Source organism: Portunus trituberculatus, chromosome 40, assembly GCF_017591435.1.
Source record: "Portunus trituberculatus isolate SZX2019 chromosome 40, ASM1759143v1, whole genome shotgun sequence".
Classification (NCBI taxonomy): domain Eukaryota; kingdom Metazoa; phylum Arthropoda; class Malacostraca; order Decapoda; family Portunidae; genus Portunus; species Portunus trituberculatus.
The window spans coordinates 13,657,604-13,679,141 of record NC_059294.1 but is presented as its reverse complement, the minus strand read 5'-3'; the positions used below and the strand labels follow the sequence as shown (position 1 = coordinate 13,679,141).

At 50.6% G+C, this 21,538-nt stretch overlaps 2 protein-coding genes across 13 annotated transcripts in view; both read left to right on the top strand.

Moving 5' to 3' along the window:
* The window catches only part of LOC123515993 (uncharacterized protein DKFZp434B061-like), a 111,121-nt gene extending 110,491 nt beyond the window's left edge, over nt 1–630 (top strand). The window contains exon 2 of one of the 2 annotated variants that reach the window (XR_006678043.1): nt 385–506. Coding sequence is in view for 1 of the 2 variants with exons in the window: in XM_045274963.1 (XP_045130898.1) it covers nt 385–630 (246 nt within the window). In the remaining variant the exon portion in view is untranslated. Of the gene's footprint in view, nt 1–384 lie in introns of both variants that reach the window. The other variant, XM_045274963.1, reaches the window with a different exon arrangement.
* LOC123515992 overlaps nt 536–21,538 on the top strand; it is a 106,346-nt gene continuing 85,343 nt past the window's right edge. For 9 of the 11 annotated variants that reach the window (XR_006678042.1, XR_006678041.1, XM_045274956.1 and 6 more), the window contains exons 1-3: nt 536–3,779; nt 11,071–11,115; nt 13,725–13,820. Coding sequence is in view for 9 of the 11 variants with exons in the window: in XM_045274956.1 (XP_045130891.1) it covers nt 684–3,779; nt 11,071–11,115; nt 13,725–13,820 (3,237 nt within the window). In the remaining 2 variants the exon portion in view is untranslated. The remainder of the gene's footprint in view (nt 3,780–11,070; nt 11,116–13,724; nt 13,821–21,538) is intronic. The other 2 variants (XM_045274958.1, XM_045274957.1) reach the window with 1 other exon arrangement.

The window sequence follows — 21,538 nt, the reverse complement described above, 5'->3', positions numbered from 1 at the left end:
GCGTGCTCCTTGACGGTGGCTCAGGGTGGGAAGAATCACCATGGACAGGGTGTAATGGGGAGGAGGCGGGAGTGGGGGAATTACTGGCGGATATTGGTAGATTGATAGACAAAGTTTTGAGGTAGATGGTGAGGTAGGGCAGAGTGTGGGGTGGACACCTGAGTGGTACAGGAGAGAGTGGCGCTAGAGGACTCGGGAAAAGCTTGAGAGAGGACAGTGAGAACAGAGTGTCTCTGAAGGAAGAGGGGCAGATGGAAAGGTGTATGGCAGAGTGGCGCTGAAGGACGAGGGGTAGATGGGAAGGTGTAGGGCAGAGTGGCGCTGGTGCCTGCTGGTGCAGGGTGTTGGCGCCGCGCCGAGCTAATATTATTGTGTCATTTTTAGCCGGGTGGCGTTGGCAGCGGTGCCAGGGCCAGCGAGGCGGCAGCAGGAGGAGGCGCAGCTCCGGGCGGCCAGACGTGCCCAGTAGTGTGTTACCCGGAGCCACGTGTGCGCTACACGAGCAGTGATCGTCGCCCCTTGCCTGGGATGTGCTGGTGCAGGTGTAGTGTAAACAGCAAAGTCAGCAACAGTGAGCAGTGGGAGTGCGCGTGGGCGGTTAGTGCGCCAGTGCATTGGTGTCAAGTGTGAGCTGTGACCTGGTCGAGCACCGGTGATGGCGTGGCCCAGGTGCCCCGGCTATTATGGTTGAGAATGTCCGCGGCCAGTGCGGGCGTGCGGCAGTGACCAGGGTGGCCAGCAGTCGAGTGGAGTTGCGTGCTTGCCGTGTGCTTGCCTGTCGAGGCGTACATGTGGTGGGCGTGAATCCTTGCGCCGCGCCCGCGCCTTGTCCCGCCCATTATGGACTCTGTGTCCCTGTGGTTGTGACTCTCACCGACGCAACCAATGGACTGGGAACTGTTCAGCCAGACGAGGAAGCAATCTTGAAAATAGTGGAAGCGAACCGTAAGAAAGTTGCAGCGAAGAGAGCAGCAAAGGCAGCAAACCAGGAAGACAGAACTGTGCCAGAGTTGGTGGACGTCCCGTCAACCTCACCGCCGGCCACTGTTGTCGCCGCCCAACCTAAGTTAGAGAGCCAGCCCTCGGGGGTTGATGTAGAAGGCATCGTGGAGGCCGTGGAGCGGTGGGTTCGCGGGCCGGGAGAGGAGGAGCAGGTCGAGAGTGCCCAACAAAAGGAGGCTCGTCAGTACAAGGAGTTGGTGGGCACACTGGCCGAGCTGGCTGCAGAGAAGCGGGCAGGGCGCGTGGCCCCTGGCCCGGAGCCGCCCACAGGCACGCCACGTCACCATGAGACAGTCCAACTGTTTTCTGAGCTTATGCAGACCGACGATGTCTCAACCATAGCGGCTCACATCGCTAACAAAGCTGAACTGATTTATCAAACTTGGAAAAGGACTGGACTTAACCCCACCGAGCTTATTCAATACCACACACCTCTACCCAGGGGAGAGCAGGCATCCGACGGGGAAACCAGCCCCAGTGGGCCACCTTCTGCAACAGCCAAGCCTCGCACGCCCGTGAGGAACATCAGCCCTGCCCCTCCCGGCTCCTCACCTGCTGTATCTAGGAAGTTCATTGAACCAGCGTTGCACAACGGGCGGCCACACGCCACTTCGCCAGTACGCACCCTCAACGCCTCTCCTCGTCCTTACATCCCGCCGGGCACGTCACCACATTCACCTAGCGCACAGCCACAGTCCCCCCCTGTCTTTCCCAGCAGCAACGGTGGCTCATCTCCACATCAATCTCCACGCCTGCTGTACTCCTCCCCTGCCTCCCCCTCCCTCTCTCAGACGCAAGGCAACTCTCGGCCGTACGTGACATCAGCCTCACCCCAGTCCCCTCGTGGTTCTCTCACTCAACCACCTCCGCCCCCTGAGCGGTCGTCCTCATACCCAGGAGTTGACTCGACACAGCAGCAGCAGGAAGGTCCTTACGATATCTTTGTGGACTCTAATCTTGAGACCTCCCTCCAGGAGCTAGTCAAGTCTTTTGTGTTAGAAGACAAGGCGCGTCATCACGCCGCTGCCGTCGCCGCCCTGGCGTCACAACGCCCCAAAGGTGCAACTTCATCCATTCAGGAGGCACTGCAGAAGTTTGAGAGACAGATGGTTATCACCTCTCGCTCTGTAGCTCACTCACAGGAGCAGCCTGGTAGTCCTCCGCCCCCGTTAGGCACCATGGGTCGCTTTGCCCAAATGCAGATGCAACAACAACAACAGCAACAGCAGCAGCTTAGCCCCAGCATAGGAGGCAACAGCATGAGTATGAGCAGCAATACCTCTAGCAGCAGTGTCACCATCAGTACCAGTGGGCGGCGCTACGGTGGCACGCGGAGCGACTCTGCTATGTCGACAGAGTGGTCACGAATGCAGGCAGAACACGACAGCCGAAGTCGTCGGTCAGCTTCCCCGAACCCGCCGGTGTCTCAGCCTGGATGGAACGAGACAAGTCCACCCAACACCTCCACTTGGCCCTTAAAAAACAAGCAGCCGATGGTTGTGGAGAGAAAGTCTTCCAAGCACAGCGCCTCGGCCTCTGGCATGTCGTCCTCGGCATCGTCATCCTCGTTCTCCTCCTCTAGCAGCAGCATGAGCAGCAGCAACGTTTCCACGTCCACTAATTACATCACGACGCTAGAGGCGCGTGTGGAGAGCTCTGGCCAGAAGTCTCTGGGCGTGCCGCTGCGACACAAGGTTGTGGCGATGTCTGCTGTGGACCAGGAGGAAGAGCGCCTCATGCATGCCCTCCGCACCGGCACTCTCATCGACGACGGGGAACATCTCCGGCCGCTCAGTCAGTCCAGGCCCATCCCGACACCCTCCCTGGTCAGCCCCCCTCACACGTCACCCGTCAACAGTACCATCATCACCGGCTCTCCCCCCAGCTCTGACGCTGCCCCGCTCTCTCCTAACTCCAGGAAGGCCAAGTACTCCATCAGCGTCACCGTGGACGTGGACAAACCCATCGAGGTGATCCATCAGGGAACTCACCAGCAGCATCACATTCAAAACCCGCATCAAATTCAACACCATATTCATCACCAACAACAACAACAACTACAGCATCAGCTGCAGCAACAACTACAGTTACAGCAGCAACAGCAGCAGCATCTGCAACAACAACAACAGCTTCAGCATCACCAACAAATCACAAAGTTGGGGAGCTCCAGGTCCATCAAGCTTGGCAAAGAAACAGAAATGTCGATGGTGGACTCTGCGAAACTTCGCTACCAGGAGTCCTTGCAACACCCGCACTCCTTGCAGCGACTCGACGACCATCGCAGCATGTCGACGAAGCAGATAGTGAATGGGGACGGTCACGTCATGAAGCAGAGAACTCGCTTTGAGAACGGTAACACCACCCTTCCTGACAGCATCTCGCGCGGCGCCCTAGGTATTCAGGCTGACGAAGTGGGCTCAACACTGCCGGAATTCTACCGCCGGAAGCTGCGAAAGATGAGGAAAGCTGGTTCCCCCGAACCGTCCGTTGTAGGCAGCATCTCGGCGCTGCCTCACCCCGAATTGACCGACCAGCAGAAGGCACACATCAGAGAACGGTCCCAGTCCCCCACCGCCGGATACAACAGTGCCGGGGTGGCCATCAGGCCCTTCCTTACTCAGGGCAGCGTGGCTGAGAGGGTGCTAATTTTTGAGCGAGCTCCAGCAGAGATGAAGCCCAAACCTGGGGCCCCACCCACTGCCGCCCCCGCCCCTGAGAAGCGACGTCTCGCCCTTTCCACATGGCGGGAGCCCAACGAGGTGCGCTCCATGGCCCAGGTGAGTCCCAGAGCTGACCGTCCCGTGGCCGCCCATATGCGACATTATCATCCCGCTTTCCTAATTACCACACCACACTGTGTGACTCATGCTTCACCTCATCCCGTCACTAGTCTTAACCTGCTTCCCACCATAAGTCCGTTTCAGACCAACAAGGACGAGGTGACCTTCCCTCTCCTCTTGTCAAAACAGAGGAACGATATTGCCGTGTCCTTACATAAACACGGGGGCAGTAAAGACTCCCGCTCACTCGAATTTCGTTATTCCCTGTTGTCCTCTCCCCAGCCTTGTCTTGGTGCTGCTCCACCACCAACCTGCCTGCATCCCTACGCTACACTCGCTAGCAAGCGTGCGCGCGTGCTCCCATACGCGTGCACACACACACACACACACACACACACACACACACACACACACACACACACACACACACACACACACACACACACACACACACACACACACTACTACTCCTCCAGGTGTTGCAGTAATCATGTTTGAATTCGTGACGGGAGTGACACTCGACAGAGTAGGCAGACGGACAGGCAGGGCAGGTTGATGGCTCCGCGGCAGAGGTTGGTGGGGGCTTTCGGACACTGATACTCGACGGAGGCTGACAAAAGACACGAATAGCAACGAGGCAAAGTTCAATATCCCATTCCTGGCTCTGTGTGTCGTGTGTATTTACTCTTTCCCACATTTGCCTTTACCTGCGTGTTAACTCAACCCCATCCTCCTCCTCCTCCTCCTCCTCCTCCTCCTCCTCCTCCTCCTCCTCCTCCTCCTCCTCCTCCTCCTCCTCCTCCTCCTTCTTCGCTTCGTCAGTGTCACCCAGGTTTAGACATCAACCGTGTGGGAAGCCTCGTGACTCGCAGCCTTCGCCTTCCCATTGCTTCACTCCCACTCACCTCCGTCTCCCTCTCCCCGACTCCCTCCCACACCCCAATAGCACACGCACCACCACCATCGCTTTCCCTTGAGACGGTGATAATGGCGGCTGCAAAAATAGTGTTACTCGTGTTGGGAGTGATAGAAGTTGTGGATACAGTGACGCTAATGATGATGCAGATGATGTTGGTGGTGATAGCTGGTGATGTGTTGATAGCGGAGGTAGTGGAAGAGAAGGAGCTTGAGGTGGTGGTGGTGGTGATGGTGGAGGAGTAAAGGAAGAAACAGCAGTAGTATTTAGATGAAGATTAGCCACAAAAGGAGGAAGAGAAAATGAAACATGAGGTGGTGAAGGAGGAGGAGCAAGAGTACGAGGATAAATAGAAGAAGAAACAGCAGTAGCATTTAGATGAAGGCTAGCAGGAAAAGGAGGAAGAAATAGATGAAATGAAAAAGAAAGAACTTGAGGAGGAAGAGGAGGAAATATAGAAAAAGGAATTGAAGTTGAGTAATAGATGAAGATTAGCAATAAAAGGACGAAAGTAAGGAAGATGAGAAAGAAAAGGAAATAATGGTAGTATTAAGAAAAGGGAAGAGGAATAGCAGAAAAAAGAGGGGAAATAGGGAAGTGATTGAGGAAGAAAGCGAGGAAGGGGGAAGAGAAGAAGGAAGTGGTGTAGTGAGGAAAGGTGTAATGTTTTCATTGGCGCTGAGACAAAGAAAAAAGTGCATGCAGGTTTGAGTATCACTGAGAGAGAGAGAGAGAGAGAGAGAGAGAGAGAGAGAGAGAGAGAGAGAGAGAGAGAGAGAAAGGGTGGGGGGGAAGTGGCAAGTCTCAAGGGGCAACCACAGGGTAACCCACGCACATTGAGAGGAGGTGGGTGCGTGCCAACCTCTCGTGTCGCCTTGTGTGTTCCCTCCCTCCCCTTTCTCTCTTCTTTTCCTCTCTTCCTCTCTTCCTCATCAATTCTTTCCTTTCTCTTCCTTCAATTTATGCCTGCTGTGTCTTGCTCTTCTTTATCTGGCTTCCTTTTCCTTTCCTTTCTTTTCCATTTTAAATATCCTTCGTAAGTAATTATCTTTTTTTTCTCACACTTACTTTTACTTTTCTTTCTCCCTTTCTTTCTCCTTTTTCTTCTCTTCTCCTTCACTCCTCATGTAATTTCCTGTCATATAATCATGTCGCCTTTCTTTCTCCCCCTTTCTTTTCTCTTCTTTATCTTATTCGTCTGTCTTTTTAAGGATAAGTGGTATCTGAGGGGTGTTGGGGGCGAGTGGGTGACGGGTGGGGAGGAGTTTGGCGTAAGGTTACATGGGGAAGTGTTGTGTTGTGCATATTCTCATCCCCTCCACTAATTCCCCGCCTTCCTCAACACGATTTTCATTCCTCGCCTCCTTCTTCCCATTCTCTCTTTCACGACCTTTCATATTAATAGTTGCCTTGTGTCTCCTTTTCCTCGTTATCATTATTTTCTTATTCTCACTATTTTTTACATTTTTCTAGACTTTCCTCCTCCTCCTCCTCCTCCTCCTCCTCCTCCTCCTCCTCCTCCTCCTCCTCCTCCTCCTCCTCCTCCTCCTCCTCCTCCTCCTCCTCCTCCTCCTCCAAGACTGACGCGAAGGCAAGAGAAAGATTGGACAGGGAATCTGACCTCTGACACTTTCTGCGTCTCTCCTGACACTGATGATCTCCGTGCATTATTGGCCTGTGATTCTGTGTTGTCTCGTTTCAATATTGTTCCTTCTTACCAACGTGCGCACATATTTGTCCGTCTGTCACTTCGTCTGTTTACTTTTAGAAGAAGGTTATGATCTTTTGTGCCTGCGTGTGTGTGTGCGTTGGCAAGAAGTACCCCAGGTGATATGAGGGAAGAGAGGGGGTTGGAGGGAGGGGAAAGGTAAAGGTACAGACGGGGCCAGGTGAGGCAACGTTGTGGTGGGGGCGCTTGTCTTCCTGTTAGTGAGGCGACTACCTGTAATTTAGTACCTCTCTTCCCTCCCGCCGGTAACATTCAAGTAACACTCCTCAGCTCCATAAGGCCGCGCAAAACCCAATAATTAGTTACTGCCTCGGTTATCATCACTACCTTGCAATTTCCTTCGACTTCCCTATTCGGCAAGGAAGCGTCTCTTACGAAATCATTCTTTAAACTCCCCACTGGTCTCTCTCTCTCTCTCTCTCTCTCTCTCTCTCTCTCTCTCTCTCTCTCTCTCTCTCTCTCTCTCTCTCTCTCTCTCTCTCTCTCTCTCTCTCTCTCTCTCTCTCTCTCTCTCTCTCTCTCTCTCTCTCTCTCTCTCTCTCTCTCTCTCTCTCTCTCTCTCTCTCTCTCTCTCTCTCTCTCTCTCTCTCTCTCTCTCTCTCTCTCTCTCTCTCTCTCTCTCTCTCTCTCTCTCTCTCTCTCTCTCTCTCTCTCTCTCTCTCTCCCTCTCCCTCTCCCTCTCTCTTTGCCACTACGCCACACACAGACCTTTATAAATCACTATGATGTACGGTATTTGTTCTCGCTGTGGTGTGTGTGTGTGTGTGTGTGTGTGTGTGTGTGTGTGTGTGTGTGTGTGTGTGTGTGTGGAGCAAGATCCAACATATCTCCTCGTCCTCCTCCTTCTCCTTCTCCTTCTCCTTCTTCTTCTTCTCCTTCTTCTCCTTCACCTCCTCCTCCTCCTCCTCCTCCTCCTCCTCCTCCTCCTCCTCCTCCTCCTCCTCCTCCTCCTCCTCCTCCTCCTCCTCCTCCTCTATTCAGTGTTGTGATGTTTCATGTCTTGTATCACGCCGCTTCGAATGGACATGTGCTAGATATATTCTCTCTCTCTCTCTCTCTCTCTCTCTCTCTCTCTCTCTCTCTCTCTCTCTCTCTCTCTCTCTCTCTCTCTCTCTCTCATTTATTTTTTCACTATGATAAGTTGCAGGTAACACTAATTAGTAGCTGTCGTAACACACCTGCGTGGCTTGAGGTGGGAGTGACAGTTCCTGTGGCATGGTAGTGTTGCAGGAGGCAGTACATGTGTGCCAGGCTGAAAGGCAACTCTCAGCATCTTAGTCACTTCACCAGGGGATGCATCTTTATGTTCCTCCTCCTCCTCCTCCTCCTCCTCCTCCTCCTCCTCCTCCTCCTCCTCCTCCTCCTCCTCCTCTCCCATCTCTCTTCCTACCTGGCTCTTTCACTGTTTTAATCTCACTACTCTCAGATTTTTGGTATTTCTTCCTAATTCGTCTTTTTTTTAACAAATATGTTAAAAAGGTAGATACCCTCTCTCTCTCTCTCTCTCTCTCTCTCTCTCTCTCTCTCTCTCTCTCTCTCTCTCTCTCTCTCTCTCTCTCTCTCTCTCTCTCTCTCTCTCTCTCTCTCTCCCTCCCTCTCCCTCCCTTCCTTCCCTTCCCTTCCCTTCCCTTCCCTTCCCTTCCCATCCCATCCCTTCCCTTCCTCGTCTTTTCACTGCCCTTTACTCCTCGTCAATCCCGGAAGACAAGTTTGGTTTGGTCCTCGGCAGTGTCATGTAGACGAGGAATCTGCTGTGGTCACTCATATTATGTCCACCCTAAGCATCCCCATCATGTACTAACATTCTTACAAAAGCCTGACTGTTGATGAATTCTTACATAGGAAGACCTGAGATTGAGGCAGAAAGGCGGAACACGCTAGAAATTTATGGAGAAGGTTATTTAGTGCTGGTGTAGTCACAGTGGGTGTGGGGGCCAAGCAGGGTGGGTACCTATACCAAACCAGTGCCATGCCATATACAGTTAGCACACACTACGGGCACTGCTTGAGAAATGGAACCTGACGCAATGCCTTCATGTCCTCGAGGTTCGGGGTGTGGGAGAAGGGAGGGGGGTTGTCGGGTTATGTTATTAAGAGATGCGCGGCTGGGAATGAGGTGGCAGGCACGAGGCGGTTGGGAGGTCGGCGTGGCACTGGCTGGGCAAGTGCCAGAGCTATATGGGGAGCCCTCGCCTGCACAGCCTTGATACCTGACACATGAATGCCCCGTCATTATGGCCGCACTCACTCCCTCGATCCCAAATTCTCTGAACCATCACCATTGTCCATCCTCAACTTCCATCCCACCAGCTCACTCTTCACTCACAGGAACGGTCAGTGTGTGGTGGAGGACGCTGGAAAGGACACACACACACACACACACACACACACACACACACACACACACACACACACACACACACACACACACACACACACACACACACACACACACAGTAAAGGGGTTAATGATTTGTGCGTCTTTCAAGTTTCCTAAAGCGTCACTTATTATACACATAACTGTTGATGGTGACAGTTTGTGGTGATGAGAAAAACATGTAAGTTGTTTCATCTTCCTACTGCCTAAGGGTGAAGGACGCGCCATGTGAAGGAGGAGGAGGTGAAGGTTCATTAGCCACCAAAAGGACTCCACCATATGGCTTTGTTTACCTTGTCATGATATTCTCGAGTGTAGGAGAGAAACAAGAAGGGGGAGCGTTGGTAAGGGCACTCATTTCCTTCTCACTCCGTCCTTCTCTCCCTCTTTGCTCGTCACTTACTCTTTACTGCTGAAAAAAAATCTCCCTCACTTATTTTTTTACCTGACTTGTTTTTCTTTCGTAATTATTCTCCTTTCTTTTACTTCTCATCCTTCCTCATACGTGATAATATTTTCATGTCCTCGTCTTTCCACTTCGGCGTGTGCAGCAGAAAGGTATCCGCCATGTTGGATCCTCAAGTGTATCCTATCCTGTGTGTTTATATATGAGGGTGTCCTGTCCTTGTGTGTGGTACCCATCCTGTGCCCGCCCCTCTTGGCTTTGTTCGTAGTGAAACTCTGTCAGGCGGCCGTGAAGGAGATGGAATGGTTCTTTTCGCTTATGATGCAACTTTTTTGTAGTGTGTTTCTGAGTCAGGAGAGTGAAGAGCACGTGTGTGTGTGTGTGTGTGTGTGTGTGTGTGTGTGTGTGTGTGTGTGTGTGTGTGTGTGTTTCTGTATACGTATGTTTGTCCATCCCTCCGCCCGTCCGAATTGTTTAATATGCAGTGGCTGTGTGACGCATCCGCTGTCCTGATGTCCTTGTGTCGACAGTCATATATTTTTTTTTTCTCTCCTCCTCGCCGCACCCCTGTCTGCGTCCTGCGTCACGCCGAACCTCGTGCCCTCGCTTCCACATGCTGCTGTTTAGGATCTAAGGCGTGGTGCGGTGCAGTAGAAGCGGAAGGTCAAGTCTGCCAGGGCGCGATGTTAAGGATACATAATCATTCTCTATATTTTGGATATTGATTTAAACTTGTAATTCCTGTAGTTTAGGACAAAATCTATTCTTCCAGTGATATTCTTCAGACAATCACGCCCCTTTCAAGTATTACTCTTGCGCGCACCGACCTTTCGCGCCCACGTGCACCGCGCCTCTAGCTCCCCGGTCCACGCGTTGTTGACGCTCTTGATTCAGTACATTTGAAATTTCAGGTCATTACTTTCCACTTCATTCTATGATTCATAATGTACAATTCCATTCCGTGCATGACAAGTCCAAACACAACTTTTCTCGAACGGTCCCTCTCCACCCTCTGAGTGGCGAGGGGCCGCTCGTGGCCGGCACCTCCTCACCTCCCCAGAAAGACTCACAGGGTGGCAGAGTGCACTCATTCTCTGTGCGGCAGCAAGGGGACAGGTGGAGCAGCGCCAGGAAGGTCAGTGTCAGCCGCCCTAACCCTGGCCACGCTCCTTCCTGTGCATCAGGGAGGCAGGTTGGTGGCGACGCATCCCAGCCATGCAGAGCGCTTCCATCATGCCGCTACTCTAATGTTGTGTTTCCATTAATCTGGTTTTAAGCAATATACCTTATGTACATGTATTTTTATTTATTTATTTTACAGCTTTATTCAGTAACGGCCCCGTATGCCTTTACCAAATTAATACATCCATAATTTCAATAATGGTCATGTGCTTGTGGTGACCGTGATGTGCCCGACTCGGCGGCCGGCAGGGTGTGACGGTGCGGAACTTCAAGCCCTGGGTTATCTTGTTCTGGGCTGGCAAGACTGGTGACCTTCACAATGCTGGACGGGGCCAGCAGGGCTTGCCCACGCTTGCCTTCCTCGACGTTCACTTGTTTCGTGTCGCCGTGGAGGCAGGTGGAGTGGGTGAAGGAGAGCGGTGACCACCTTCATGTTTGTTGACGGCTCCGCTGCAGCAACATGCGGAATGCAAAGGGGGTTATGTCTGTTATTCCAAGACAGAATCTTGGACGGAGCCACGAGAGGCACCGCCATTTGTCCTGAGCTTGGTCTCAGCTGCCCCAAAGCCCACCCTGCTCTGCCCTGCACCGCCTTGTCGGGCCGTCACGGTACCCTTGTGTCCAGCACCTAATGATGGTTCATAAGCTTATTTATTTTTCGTTTGTTTTCTTTTTTAGTTTTGGAACATCCTGAGCTTTTTGGGAGAGATAGACGAATTCCCGGTAACTATACGAATACCTGGTAGTGGTGAGCAATGTCTTGGTGGTGAGTGGCGGCAGCCGCGTGCCGGGCAGTGTATCCTCCAACCCCATCCTCCTCCTCACCATCGTTCCCACACAGCGGTGCCCTGACGCACCACCCCCGCCTCGCCCCCTCACGCTCGCCGGGAAGAACCTTGTCTTTCCTTTTTTTTTCCTACTTTCTTTATGCATTTATATGATTTTATTGGCTTATTGCGTATTATTTTCGGTTTATTTGTTTAATTTTGTACATACTTCTATTTCTTTATTCTTCACGCTATGATCCACTACCGATCTCTGTTGCATGTTTGCGTGTTGTGTGCAGTTCTCTCGGTGAGTTAGAGTGGCGGCGAGAACACGGGTCACTCAGCAGTGTGTCTACCAAGCACGTGTCCTGCGTCAATCCCTCCAGACGGCATGTTGGCCGCGGTGGTGCGGGGCCCGCTGTGTTGGGGACGTGGAGCATGGCCTCACCCTGTCCCCTGTCCCGCCCCGCGTCCCGCCACGCGACGCCTGGACGCGGGGCTACTTGTGTCCTGAGCTAAGCTGTACCCAACTTGCCTCAGGGACCAGGACGCCCCTCCAGCTCTCCTCCCCCGCCGTGGCACATGAGTGACTCCTCAAACCTAATTGGGTGTTCCGAGCACCGGTCATGCAAATGTTCCTGATAGTTGTCCTGTCTGTGGTGCTCTCTAGGGTAATGCGTCGTCAATGGTACTCGGTGAGAGAGTGAGAGTAATTTGTCTTGCGATGAGGATCTGGATGAAAAACATCCCCTGTGCTTGGAATCACCCGCGTGTTGAGTACTGCGCAGTAAACAATTTTGACAACATGAACACCTGAGTGCATTTGGCAGCTCAGTTGTCCCGTTGAAAATATCAGAGGTACAGTAGTGTAAAAAAAAATAGTAATAATAAATGAATAAATAAATGACCTTGTATATTGTGAGTGTTGCTACTTCGCACAGCAGTTGGTGGTGGAATACGCAGAGAGCAGATCACCTGAGAACGCTGTGCCTCACAATCAGACGCGTCAGTCACCCATATCAACATGACAACCTGCCACACTCACAGCAGCTGCTGTCCTGTCCTGCACCCTACGTGCACCCACCGATCAGCCGCTTTCAGTTACCTCCGTAATCTGCGGCATAAAAATCCGTTTTAATTAAAAAAGGTTACTGAAACATTTGTTGATGTTACTTTCTGAAGGCAACTTAAGCCTCCCAAACTTTTAGGTGGGCCAGCCCAGAAAGCAGGTTGTGGGCGGAGGATAGCTGCAACAATTCAGGATAAACATTTCACATTTACAGTCAAATCATTCCCTCCGCTTCACTCACATGCCCCCACCCACCCTCCCGTGCACTGCTCATCCCATCCCTCACTACCTCTCACCTGTTGCCATGAGCCACTGTCCAGGCCAGCGAAAGGCGTCCAGGACTCAACACTCTGTCTACTGAGCACGGGTTGTCGCGCTTTTAATCAGAGTGAGGCCAGGAGGCGAGGGTTCGATACCCTGCACTGCTCTCTGTTACCTGGCGAAGACGATCACCGGTCGCCGCATTTGGCTGGTGTGTGTGAGGTGTGTGGCGGGGGAGAGGAGGTGGAGGAGGCACGCTCGGCGTCTTGACAAAGTAAATAAATCTAGTGGCCAACGAGAAGCCCAACCTGTCAGGCTGCGAGACGCTGCTCTGTCCCGGCCAATAAACGTGATGAACACGACACTTTATTGCCGGTTTGATGGCTTGTTTATTCGAGGGAGTAATCATTGATGAGAGCTGTACCCGTAGTGATGGTGGTGGCCCGGTGATGGGAGGGATGGCAAGGGCGCCCCTGAGACCACCTCGATGGTGGGCGCCGGCCACATCCTAGGTGTGGGCAGCGCGTTCCTGTAGCTTGCCCTCCCTTGAATATCTGCTGCATGCTCCCTGGTGTGTGTGTGTGTGTGTGAACCTGTGCCTCCCGTGCTGCCGCTGCCGGATAGGCAATGTGGCTGTGGTAGTGCACTGTGGTTCATGCGCAGAGTTAAATTAAGTAGTAGTAGATACTAGAACGAATTCAACATATAGTATCGGAAACATTAACTCACGACCCTGCTGCCATGTGTGTTATTGTGAAGTAGTTACTAATACTGGACGCCAAGAAGTCGCCGCGCTGGACGAAGACAGTGACGCAGGTAGGCAGGTAGGCGGCGGAGTAGTGATGTTGTGTGTGATGACAGCATCGTGACGGTGTGTTGTGTCATGATGGCTGTTTGGTGGTGTATCGGTGTAGTGGACGGGATGCATGTCCACTCGGGAATGTCCTTACTGTGTACTAACTCCTCCCTCCCACCAGCGGGCGGGAGGCGGCCACTGACTGTTTACTGTTATGTGACGCAGGGAAGGTTTATGTCTCACCTAGCAACACTTCAGGCCATCATCGGCAGACCCAGGCAATCACACACACACACACACACACACACACACACACACACACACACACACACACACACACACACACACACACACACACACACACGACAGGGAGCAAAGTTAGGAAGAATACACACAATAGGACAAAGAAGGTACATTCTGACGTGTCTCGCCCTCACAGGACGGCCTGCAAGCCATCTCGTCACCCACCTCCCCGCCCTCGCCCGCCCGCCAGACAGAGCCGCCCGTCACAGCAGAACAGGAAACCAAGCCTCTGGTGAGTACCGATTTTGTGTATCTCTCTCTCTCTCTCTCTCTCTCTCTCTCTCTCTCTCTCTCTCTCTCTCTCTCTCTCTCTCTCTCTCTCTCTCTCTCTCTCTCTCTCTCTCTCTCTCTCTCTCTCTCTCTCTCTCTCTCTCTCTCTCTCCATATTTGTTACAGCAGCAGCGTACGATTATATATATTTTATAATAACTCTCTCATGTCTTGAAATCGGTAAGATGAAATAAGCAAGAGGAAGAAGAAAAGAATGGACCTCCATTAATAACACACACACACACACACACACACACACACACACACACACACACACACACACACACACACACACACACACACACACACACACACACACACACACACACACACACACAAATATGCAATCATAAGTATCCGGTAACTGTTGATAAATTTGCCATGCAGTGAGTGACGAATTCCTGCCTCGTGTTTGGTGCTTGACTGACTGACTGACTGATTGATTGATTGATTGATTGATTTTGGCAAAAGTGAGCATGGAGGAGAAAGGGAAATGCTGCAAGGAAATCAGATCATGTTTACAAAGAACTGAGAGAGAGAGAGAGAGAGAGAGAGAGAGAGAGAGAGAGAGAGAGAGAGAGAGAGAGAGCAAACTCCAAACATGAATGAAAGAAGAGAAAAACAACCTTATTCTTCCTCAGGCATTCTTCATCTCCCCATTTTTTTTTCTCCCAATACGTCCGTCTCCCCTGCTCCTCCACCCCAGTCACCCTCCCCTCTATCATCACTCACCCCTTGCCAAGATCTTGTCCTCGAAGCCACGCCACATCCCACAACACCCCCACAACACCCTCACAACACCCTCACAACACCCCACAACCCGTACTCAGTATCCTTCTTATGATTTCTCTTCATTCATCTGTCTCTCATTTCATTTACAATTGTTTATCTTCCCGTCTCTTTATTCCTGCCTTCCCTCCTTCCTTTCCTTTATTGTGGTTCATGATTCCTTTCTTTCTTCATTCATTCATGCTGTCTCTCCTTCCTCTTCCTTTCGTCTTGTGATTTTGTCTTCTTTTATTTATTCTTTTTTTTTTCTTTCTAGTTCCCATTCATTTATTCCTAATGTTTTTTTTTTCTCCATTCCTATAATTCATTACTTCCTTCTCTCTTTTCTTCTATAATTGTTTATGTCCCCTTCCATCACTTCTCCCTTATTTCCTTCTTTTCCTTTGTTATTTTTGACTAGTGCTCTCCCCCTCTCTGACTCTCTTCCTACTATTCCTCCTTGACCTGCCTTTCCTCTCTCTAATTCTCCCTCCTCCTCTTCCTTTCATAATGGTCCCTGTCCCTCTACTGTTCTGCCCTTTCCTCCTCCTCCTTCTTCACAATCTTTCCAATCCTGCCCTTCCTCTCTTTAATTCTCCTCCATCACGTCTTTGAACATACCCATCCTCCTAGACAGTCAATCCGCCCCGCCCTGACTCTCCCTCCCAGCTCCCTGCCCCGCCCCGCCCCCTGCCAGCATCTCAGGGCGGAGGGACGTGGGAAAGTGGCCGCTAGTGAGGGTGAAGGGCCTTTGATGTTATCCGGGCATACGTAGACTTAACGGCGGAGTTGGCACGGTGCCCCGACGAACCCCGCCATGCTCCACCCTGCCCCGCCCCGCCCCGCTTGGCCCACATCATTTGTTTTTATTCCCTCGCAGTGCCAGCTTCCGTACCTTACCCATTCCGGCTGAAGAGGGCCGGGGTGGGGCTGAGCTAGGCTGTTAGGAGGTGGTGAAGTGGCTCGGTTATAGGGAGATAGAAGGGTAAAAGGACGACAGAAACTGGGACTCACTGGTGAAGGAAAATAAATATTGAACGTTTTTGCATCGACGGCCGCCAGAATGTACGAAGATGGTGATGGAAGAGACAGGGTGGGGCTTGTGTTTGTGTGGGTGGATGGGTGGAGGCGGATATGGAAGGCAAGGTAGGTGGGTGGGTGGGTGGGTGAGTGGCGGAGTGGATTGGTGGATACATAGAGGTTTGGAGAAGCAAGTGGAGTAGAAGGTGGAGGACAACAAGGAAGTTTTCAGAAATGTATCACTTGTCTTTCAACGCCCGATAGTCATTTTTTTTTCTTTCCTCCTCCACTATACTCCATCATTCCTCCCTACCGCCCACTATCGCTCCCCTCCACCACCACACTCCACCTTGACCCTCCCCACCACCTCTCCTCGCCTCTGAACACATGGAGGAGGCGGCGTCATAGGGAGCAGGACGCGCCTTTCAAAGCACGTATACCCTCGAGCGATGTAAACTGAAGACTTTCGTTATCTTATTTATTTATTTTTCTATTTATTTTTTTTATTATTATTATTATTGGGGGTTACCTGTCACGAGGAAAGGAGAGGAAGATGAGGAAATTGAGGATATTCGTCTTTATTTCTTTCCTTTCCTCCTCCTCTTACTCTTTCTTCTTATTTTTCCTTATTTTCATCCAATCTTCATCTTTATCGTTGCTTTCTTCGTCGTCTTCGGTTCCGTCTTCATTTCTTATCTCCACCTCCTCCTTCTTGTCCTTCTTCTCCTTCTCTTCCTCTTCCTCTTCCTCTTCCTCTTCCTCTTCCTCTTCCTCTTCCTCCTCCTTCTCCTTCTCCTTCTCCTTCTCCTTCTCCTTCTCCTTCTCCTCCTCCTCCTCCTCCTCCTCCTCCTCCTCCTCCTCCTCCTCCTCCTCCTCCAAGTTTATAATTAATTACTGTCCGATGTTGTTCTTTCCTCACCCCGGTGCCTCAGTTGACAGATTTTTGTAAACTGATAACAGGTTGTAGAGTCACGGGTCTTTGTTCTCTCTCTCTCTCTCTCTCTCTCTCTCTCTCTCTCTCTCTCTCTCTCTCTCTCTCTCTCTCTCTCTCTCTCTCTCTCTCTCTCTCTCTCTCTCTCTCTCTCTCTCTCTCTCTCTCTCTCTCTCTCTCTCTCTCTCTCTCTCTCTCTCTCTCTCTCTCTCTCTCTCTCTCTCTCTCTCTCTCTCTCTCTCTCTCTCTCTCTCTCTCTCTCTCTCTCTCTCTCTCTCTCTCTCTCTCTCTCTCTCTCTCTCTCTCTCTCTCTCTCTCTCTCTCTCTATACCTACCCCTTCCCCCCACCCTGCGTCATCTCGCCTCGCCTCTCCCCGCGTCACACTTTCAGCAGATACCCATAAAGCGTGGCCGTTTTCTATCGACGCGCCAAAGAAAAAGAGTTTATCGGGGGAACTATACAATTTTGAAGGAAATTTTTTGTATATATTTGTTTTGTTCTGTAAACTTATATGCTTTGCACTGTAGAGCTGTTGTTTAGTTTGATGATATAGATTTTTGTGTTCTTTCACTAAAACACTTAATTTTTTTGTGTGTGTTAACACCATTTTTTTATGTAATGAACTTAATTTGATGCAGATAAGTGAATGGGATAAAAAGTAATAGGTTTGGTGTGTGTGTGTTTCACTGTTTGATCTGCTGCAGTGTCTGACGATACAGCCAGACGTTACCCTACGGAACGAGCTCAGAGCTCATTATTTCCGATCTTCGGATAGGCCTGAGACCAGGCACACACCACACACCGGGACAACAAGGTCACAACTCCTCGATTTACATCCCGTACCTACTCACTGCTAGGTGAACAGGGGCTACACGTGAAAGGAGACACACCCAAATATCTCCACCCGGCCGGGGAATCGAACCCCGGTCATCTGGCTTGTGAAGCCAGCGCTCTAACCACTGAGCTACCGTGTGTGTGTGTGTGTGTGTGTGTGTGTGTGTGTGTGTGTGTGTGTGTGCTGCATAAGTGGTAAATGAGCAGCACAGTGACTACTGAGAAGGGGACGAGGAGGCAGGCGGTGATGCAAGGCTGCTTCTGCCCAGCTCAGATCTTATTTCATGATTCACTTTAGTGTTTCGTGTCTTTCTATTTTATCCTAAGGAGAATTGTATGAGAATTTTATGATACACGTGAAGGCAAGAAAGTAATTGAAATATTAATTTTGTTTTGTGAAAAGAAGAGAGTGAGGAAGGAATAATAGGCAAACAAGTTTGTGAAGTGAAGCAAGGCAAGGAGGGGGAGGAGAGCGAGAGGTTGGTGGTGGATTTACAGTGGGAAGGGTGGCTCTTGAAAACACATTAATTACACGAATTATAATGCAAGTGAGATGGTGATTGCGGTGTGCTTGGGCGACAGAGAGACGCCAGTGACCTGTGTGCCCGCTGGGCGTCACGCGTCACGCCCCTTCAGGCGCCACTGTGTGTGTGTGTGTGTGTGTGTGTGTGTGTGTGTGTGTGTGTGTGTGTGTGTCCTTTGCCACAAGGATGCCAACCACTGCTTTGTATGTAAATTACGCTCTATCCCGCCTCCAGCGAGTGCGGCGCGGCGTTACGTCACCGTCACCAGCTGCCACTACCAGACCACCTCCACTCGTGGCCACATGTCTGCCCGCTGCCGCCCCTCGTGCCTCTCTGCTTCCTTGTTTTTTTTTTCTTTGCACGCCCTACTACTTGTACTGTTCGCTAGTGTAGAGCAATCAGGCAACAGGAAGAATCTCAGTATCATGTTTGGAGTAATATGTAGTCCTCCCTCAACTCACACTTGACATCTCCAGCCTCCATTGTGGGACTCGCGCTGCCCCAGGACCACCCGCCGGGCTCCGCGCTGTGTGTGTGTGTGTGTGTCGCCTTGTTGTGTGTTGCATTACTCATGCTGTCCTGCCAGTCATTCCTGATCAGCTTACATTTTCCTTGTGCCTCTCCCCTTCCTTCACCACCACCACCATCACCACCCCGTCGCCTATGATCATGATTAAGCACCTTGCAGAAAGTTACATCATGCATATACTGTTTATCTTGCTAGTATTTCTCCTCATGCACTCTCACTCGGTGTTTACTACTCATGTATTTCTCCCTCAAGCACACTTCGGTAATTATGCAGTGCTGCCACGCTCATTATTCACTACGGGCATTGTGGCTTCGTGGTGCAGTGCTTGGCTTGCCTTTACAGTAGGGCGAGAGTTCGATCCTGGACGGCAGTAGTTTCAGTGTAGAAATAGTGTTCTTTTGTCGTAATTGGCCAGCGTCATACAATACAATTCAATCAGTTCTCCAATATCTGAGTACTGATTATTGAAGGTGTGTGTGTGCGTGTGTGTGCGTGCGTGTGCGTGTGCGTGTGTGTTTGTGGTTCCCAGGCAGAATATGAGGACAGGTGACGCAGTACTCATTAGCGGAGTCCACAGCGGGGCGTGATTGGCTGAGTGTCGGACGTGGCTGTGATTAGTTGGCACACCTGTTGGGGGAGGGTAGCTGATTGAAGGGAAGGGGAGAGCAGACGAAGGTGACTGATGGGGAGGATGGGGAGAAAGTGGGAAAGGTGGCTAATGAAGGCGGGCTGGGAAGGAAAGGCCTGCGAAACTGATTGTATCGGGAAAAGGCAACCGGTTTGGGAGATGAGGACAAGGACAAGGAGGAGAAATAATGAATAACAAGAGATAAGCAAATAACAGATGACCCTTTGTACTGATAAAACCTGCCTTATTATTTTTCCCCTTCTTTGCTTCATGCCTCATCGAATTAACCCGAGAAAAGATGATGAATTCTGCTGATAAGACCAACGTGAGTATTTTCCCTTTTTTTATCTGTCTTCCTTTACCACATTCTTTAGTCAACCCGTATCAAGATAACCTCTGAATTGAAGAAAAAAAAATGAATATATAAACACGAGTGACTCAAATTTCAGTGACTTTACGAGTATTAAGTTGCCTGCAATGCCCTTCGTGGTGGAGGTGGGGGGAGGGATGCTGGGAGTGAGGGTGGAGGGGAAGAGAAGGTTTTAAGAGATGGTGTTGATGGTCAGGTCATTTGAAGGTGGCGGTTTGTGTGTTGCTTCAGGCCTTAGCTCCCGGCTGCTCTTAGGGTTGTTGTTGTTCTTGTTGTTTTTCTTCTTTTCTTACTTATCTTCCTTATCTTTTTCTTTTTCTTCTTCTTCTTCTTCTTATTATTATTATTATTATTATTATTATTATTATTATTATTATTATTATTATTATTGTTATGTTACCTGGCTGGTGCCTTGATTGTCAGAACTGCAATGTAATACCTAGTTATGATCTCGTGAAACCCACAGGATTAATTTCTCTCTCTCTCTCTCTCTCTCTCTCTCTCTCTCTCTCTCTCTCTCTCTCTCTCTCTCTCTCTCTCTCTCTCTCTCTCTCTCTCTCTCTCTCTCTCTCTCTCTCTCTCTCTCGTTGAGTCATGGAGTTAAATATTGTTATGGAACACACACACACACACACACACACACACACACACACACACACACACACACACACACACACACACACACACACACACGTCCTTGTGGCTATGGTAGTGGTGTTGACTGATGGGGATGGGGGTCGGGGTGAGATGGATAGGGTAAGGTGGTAGGATGACTATAGTGACTATAGTGAGCGACAAAGGGGGTGGGGTGGAAAAAAGTCACTATGAGGTTGTAGGTTGTAAAGTTGTGAGGGTGAGTGGTGCTTAGTACGGAGTGAGGGGAAGGGGAGAAAGGGGGGAAGGAATGAGGGAAGGAATTAAGAGCAGAATGGTGCAGACAGTGAGGTGCATTGTGCTTGTGGTGCATTGTGGGTTCGTGTGCCGCAGCGGAGGAGCAGCGGCGTAGTGAGCGAGGTGGCGAGGTGGTGAGGTGCTTCCCTGACCCCGCCATTATGTTGCGTATATCATCTACTCACCTGAAAGCTATGTCCTCCCTCTCCACCTTCAGCTCTCTTCCATTTTCCTTTCCTCGTCTCTTAATACCTTCTGCACCCTCTCCTACTTCGCTTTATTACCTTCATCTATTTCGAAACTGCGTCATTGTGTACTTTTATTTTTTTTTTTTTCTCTCATCTTTTCTTCCTCAAAGTTCCTGTTATCGACTTGCTTCCTTTTGTCTGTACTGCCCCCTTGTGTCTTGAAAATTCCGCCTCTCTACTAACAAAAATCAATCTGCTAGTTTTCTTTTCTTTCATTTCCCTCCCATCTTATTTATTCATACTTCACTAGAACGTCACTCCGTCACTTCACCTCTTACTTTATACACCTTTACTCATGGTTGACTCGTAACGGCCAACTGGTCTCCCATTCCTTGTTCTGTTGTGTATCCTTGTGCCCTCTCGCCTCCTTGCGGTGATGAGCCTCGACCGCTGAGCATGAACACTCACCTGGGCATTTCTGGCACACCTTGGCACCTGCTCATTTCCTTCTTCATGTACCCCTTCCGTCTTCCCTCTTGCATCATCATCCCCCCACCACCTGTTTCTCCCCTTATCTTTCTCTTCCTCGCCCTCCGCTTTTCCATCCTTCCGCTGTCCCTCATCCATCATCCTCTTCCCTTTCCTCCTGCGTTATCTTCGTCACCTTGTACTTATCCGCTGTCCCTTATTGCTAAACATCCTTCACTTCTGTTCCAGTCACTGCCATCTTGTCCTCCTTTTCCATTCTTTTCCTGTTCTTCCTCCTTCACACTATGGACACCTGTTCTTTCCTCCATCCCTCTTAACTTTTGCCTGCCCTTTCCTATCCTTTTCTACCCGGTCTTTCTTCTTGCCACACCTGTTCTCCTTATTCCTACCTGTACCTCTCACCGCGTCACTAGCCCTGTCTTGCCCCATACGTCCTCTTACTGCCCAATCTTTCTCCCGTCACTTCTCTCCTTCCTTGTCACGTGTTGGCTTCAGTTGTGCATTGTG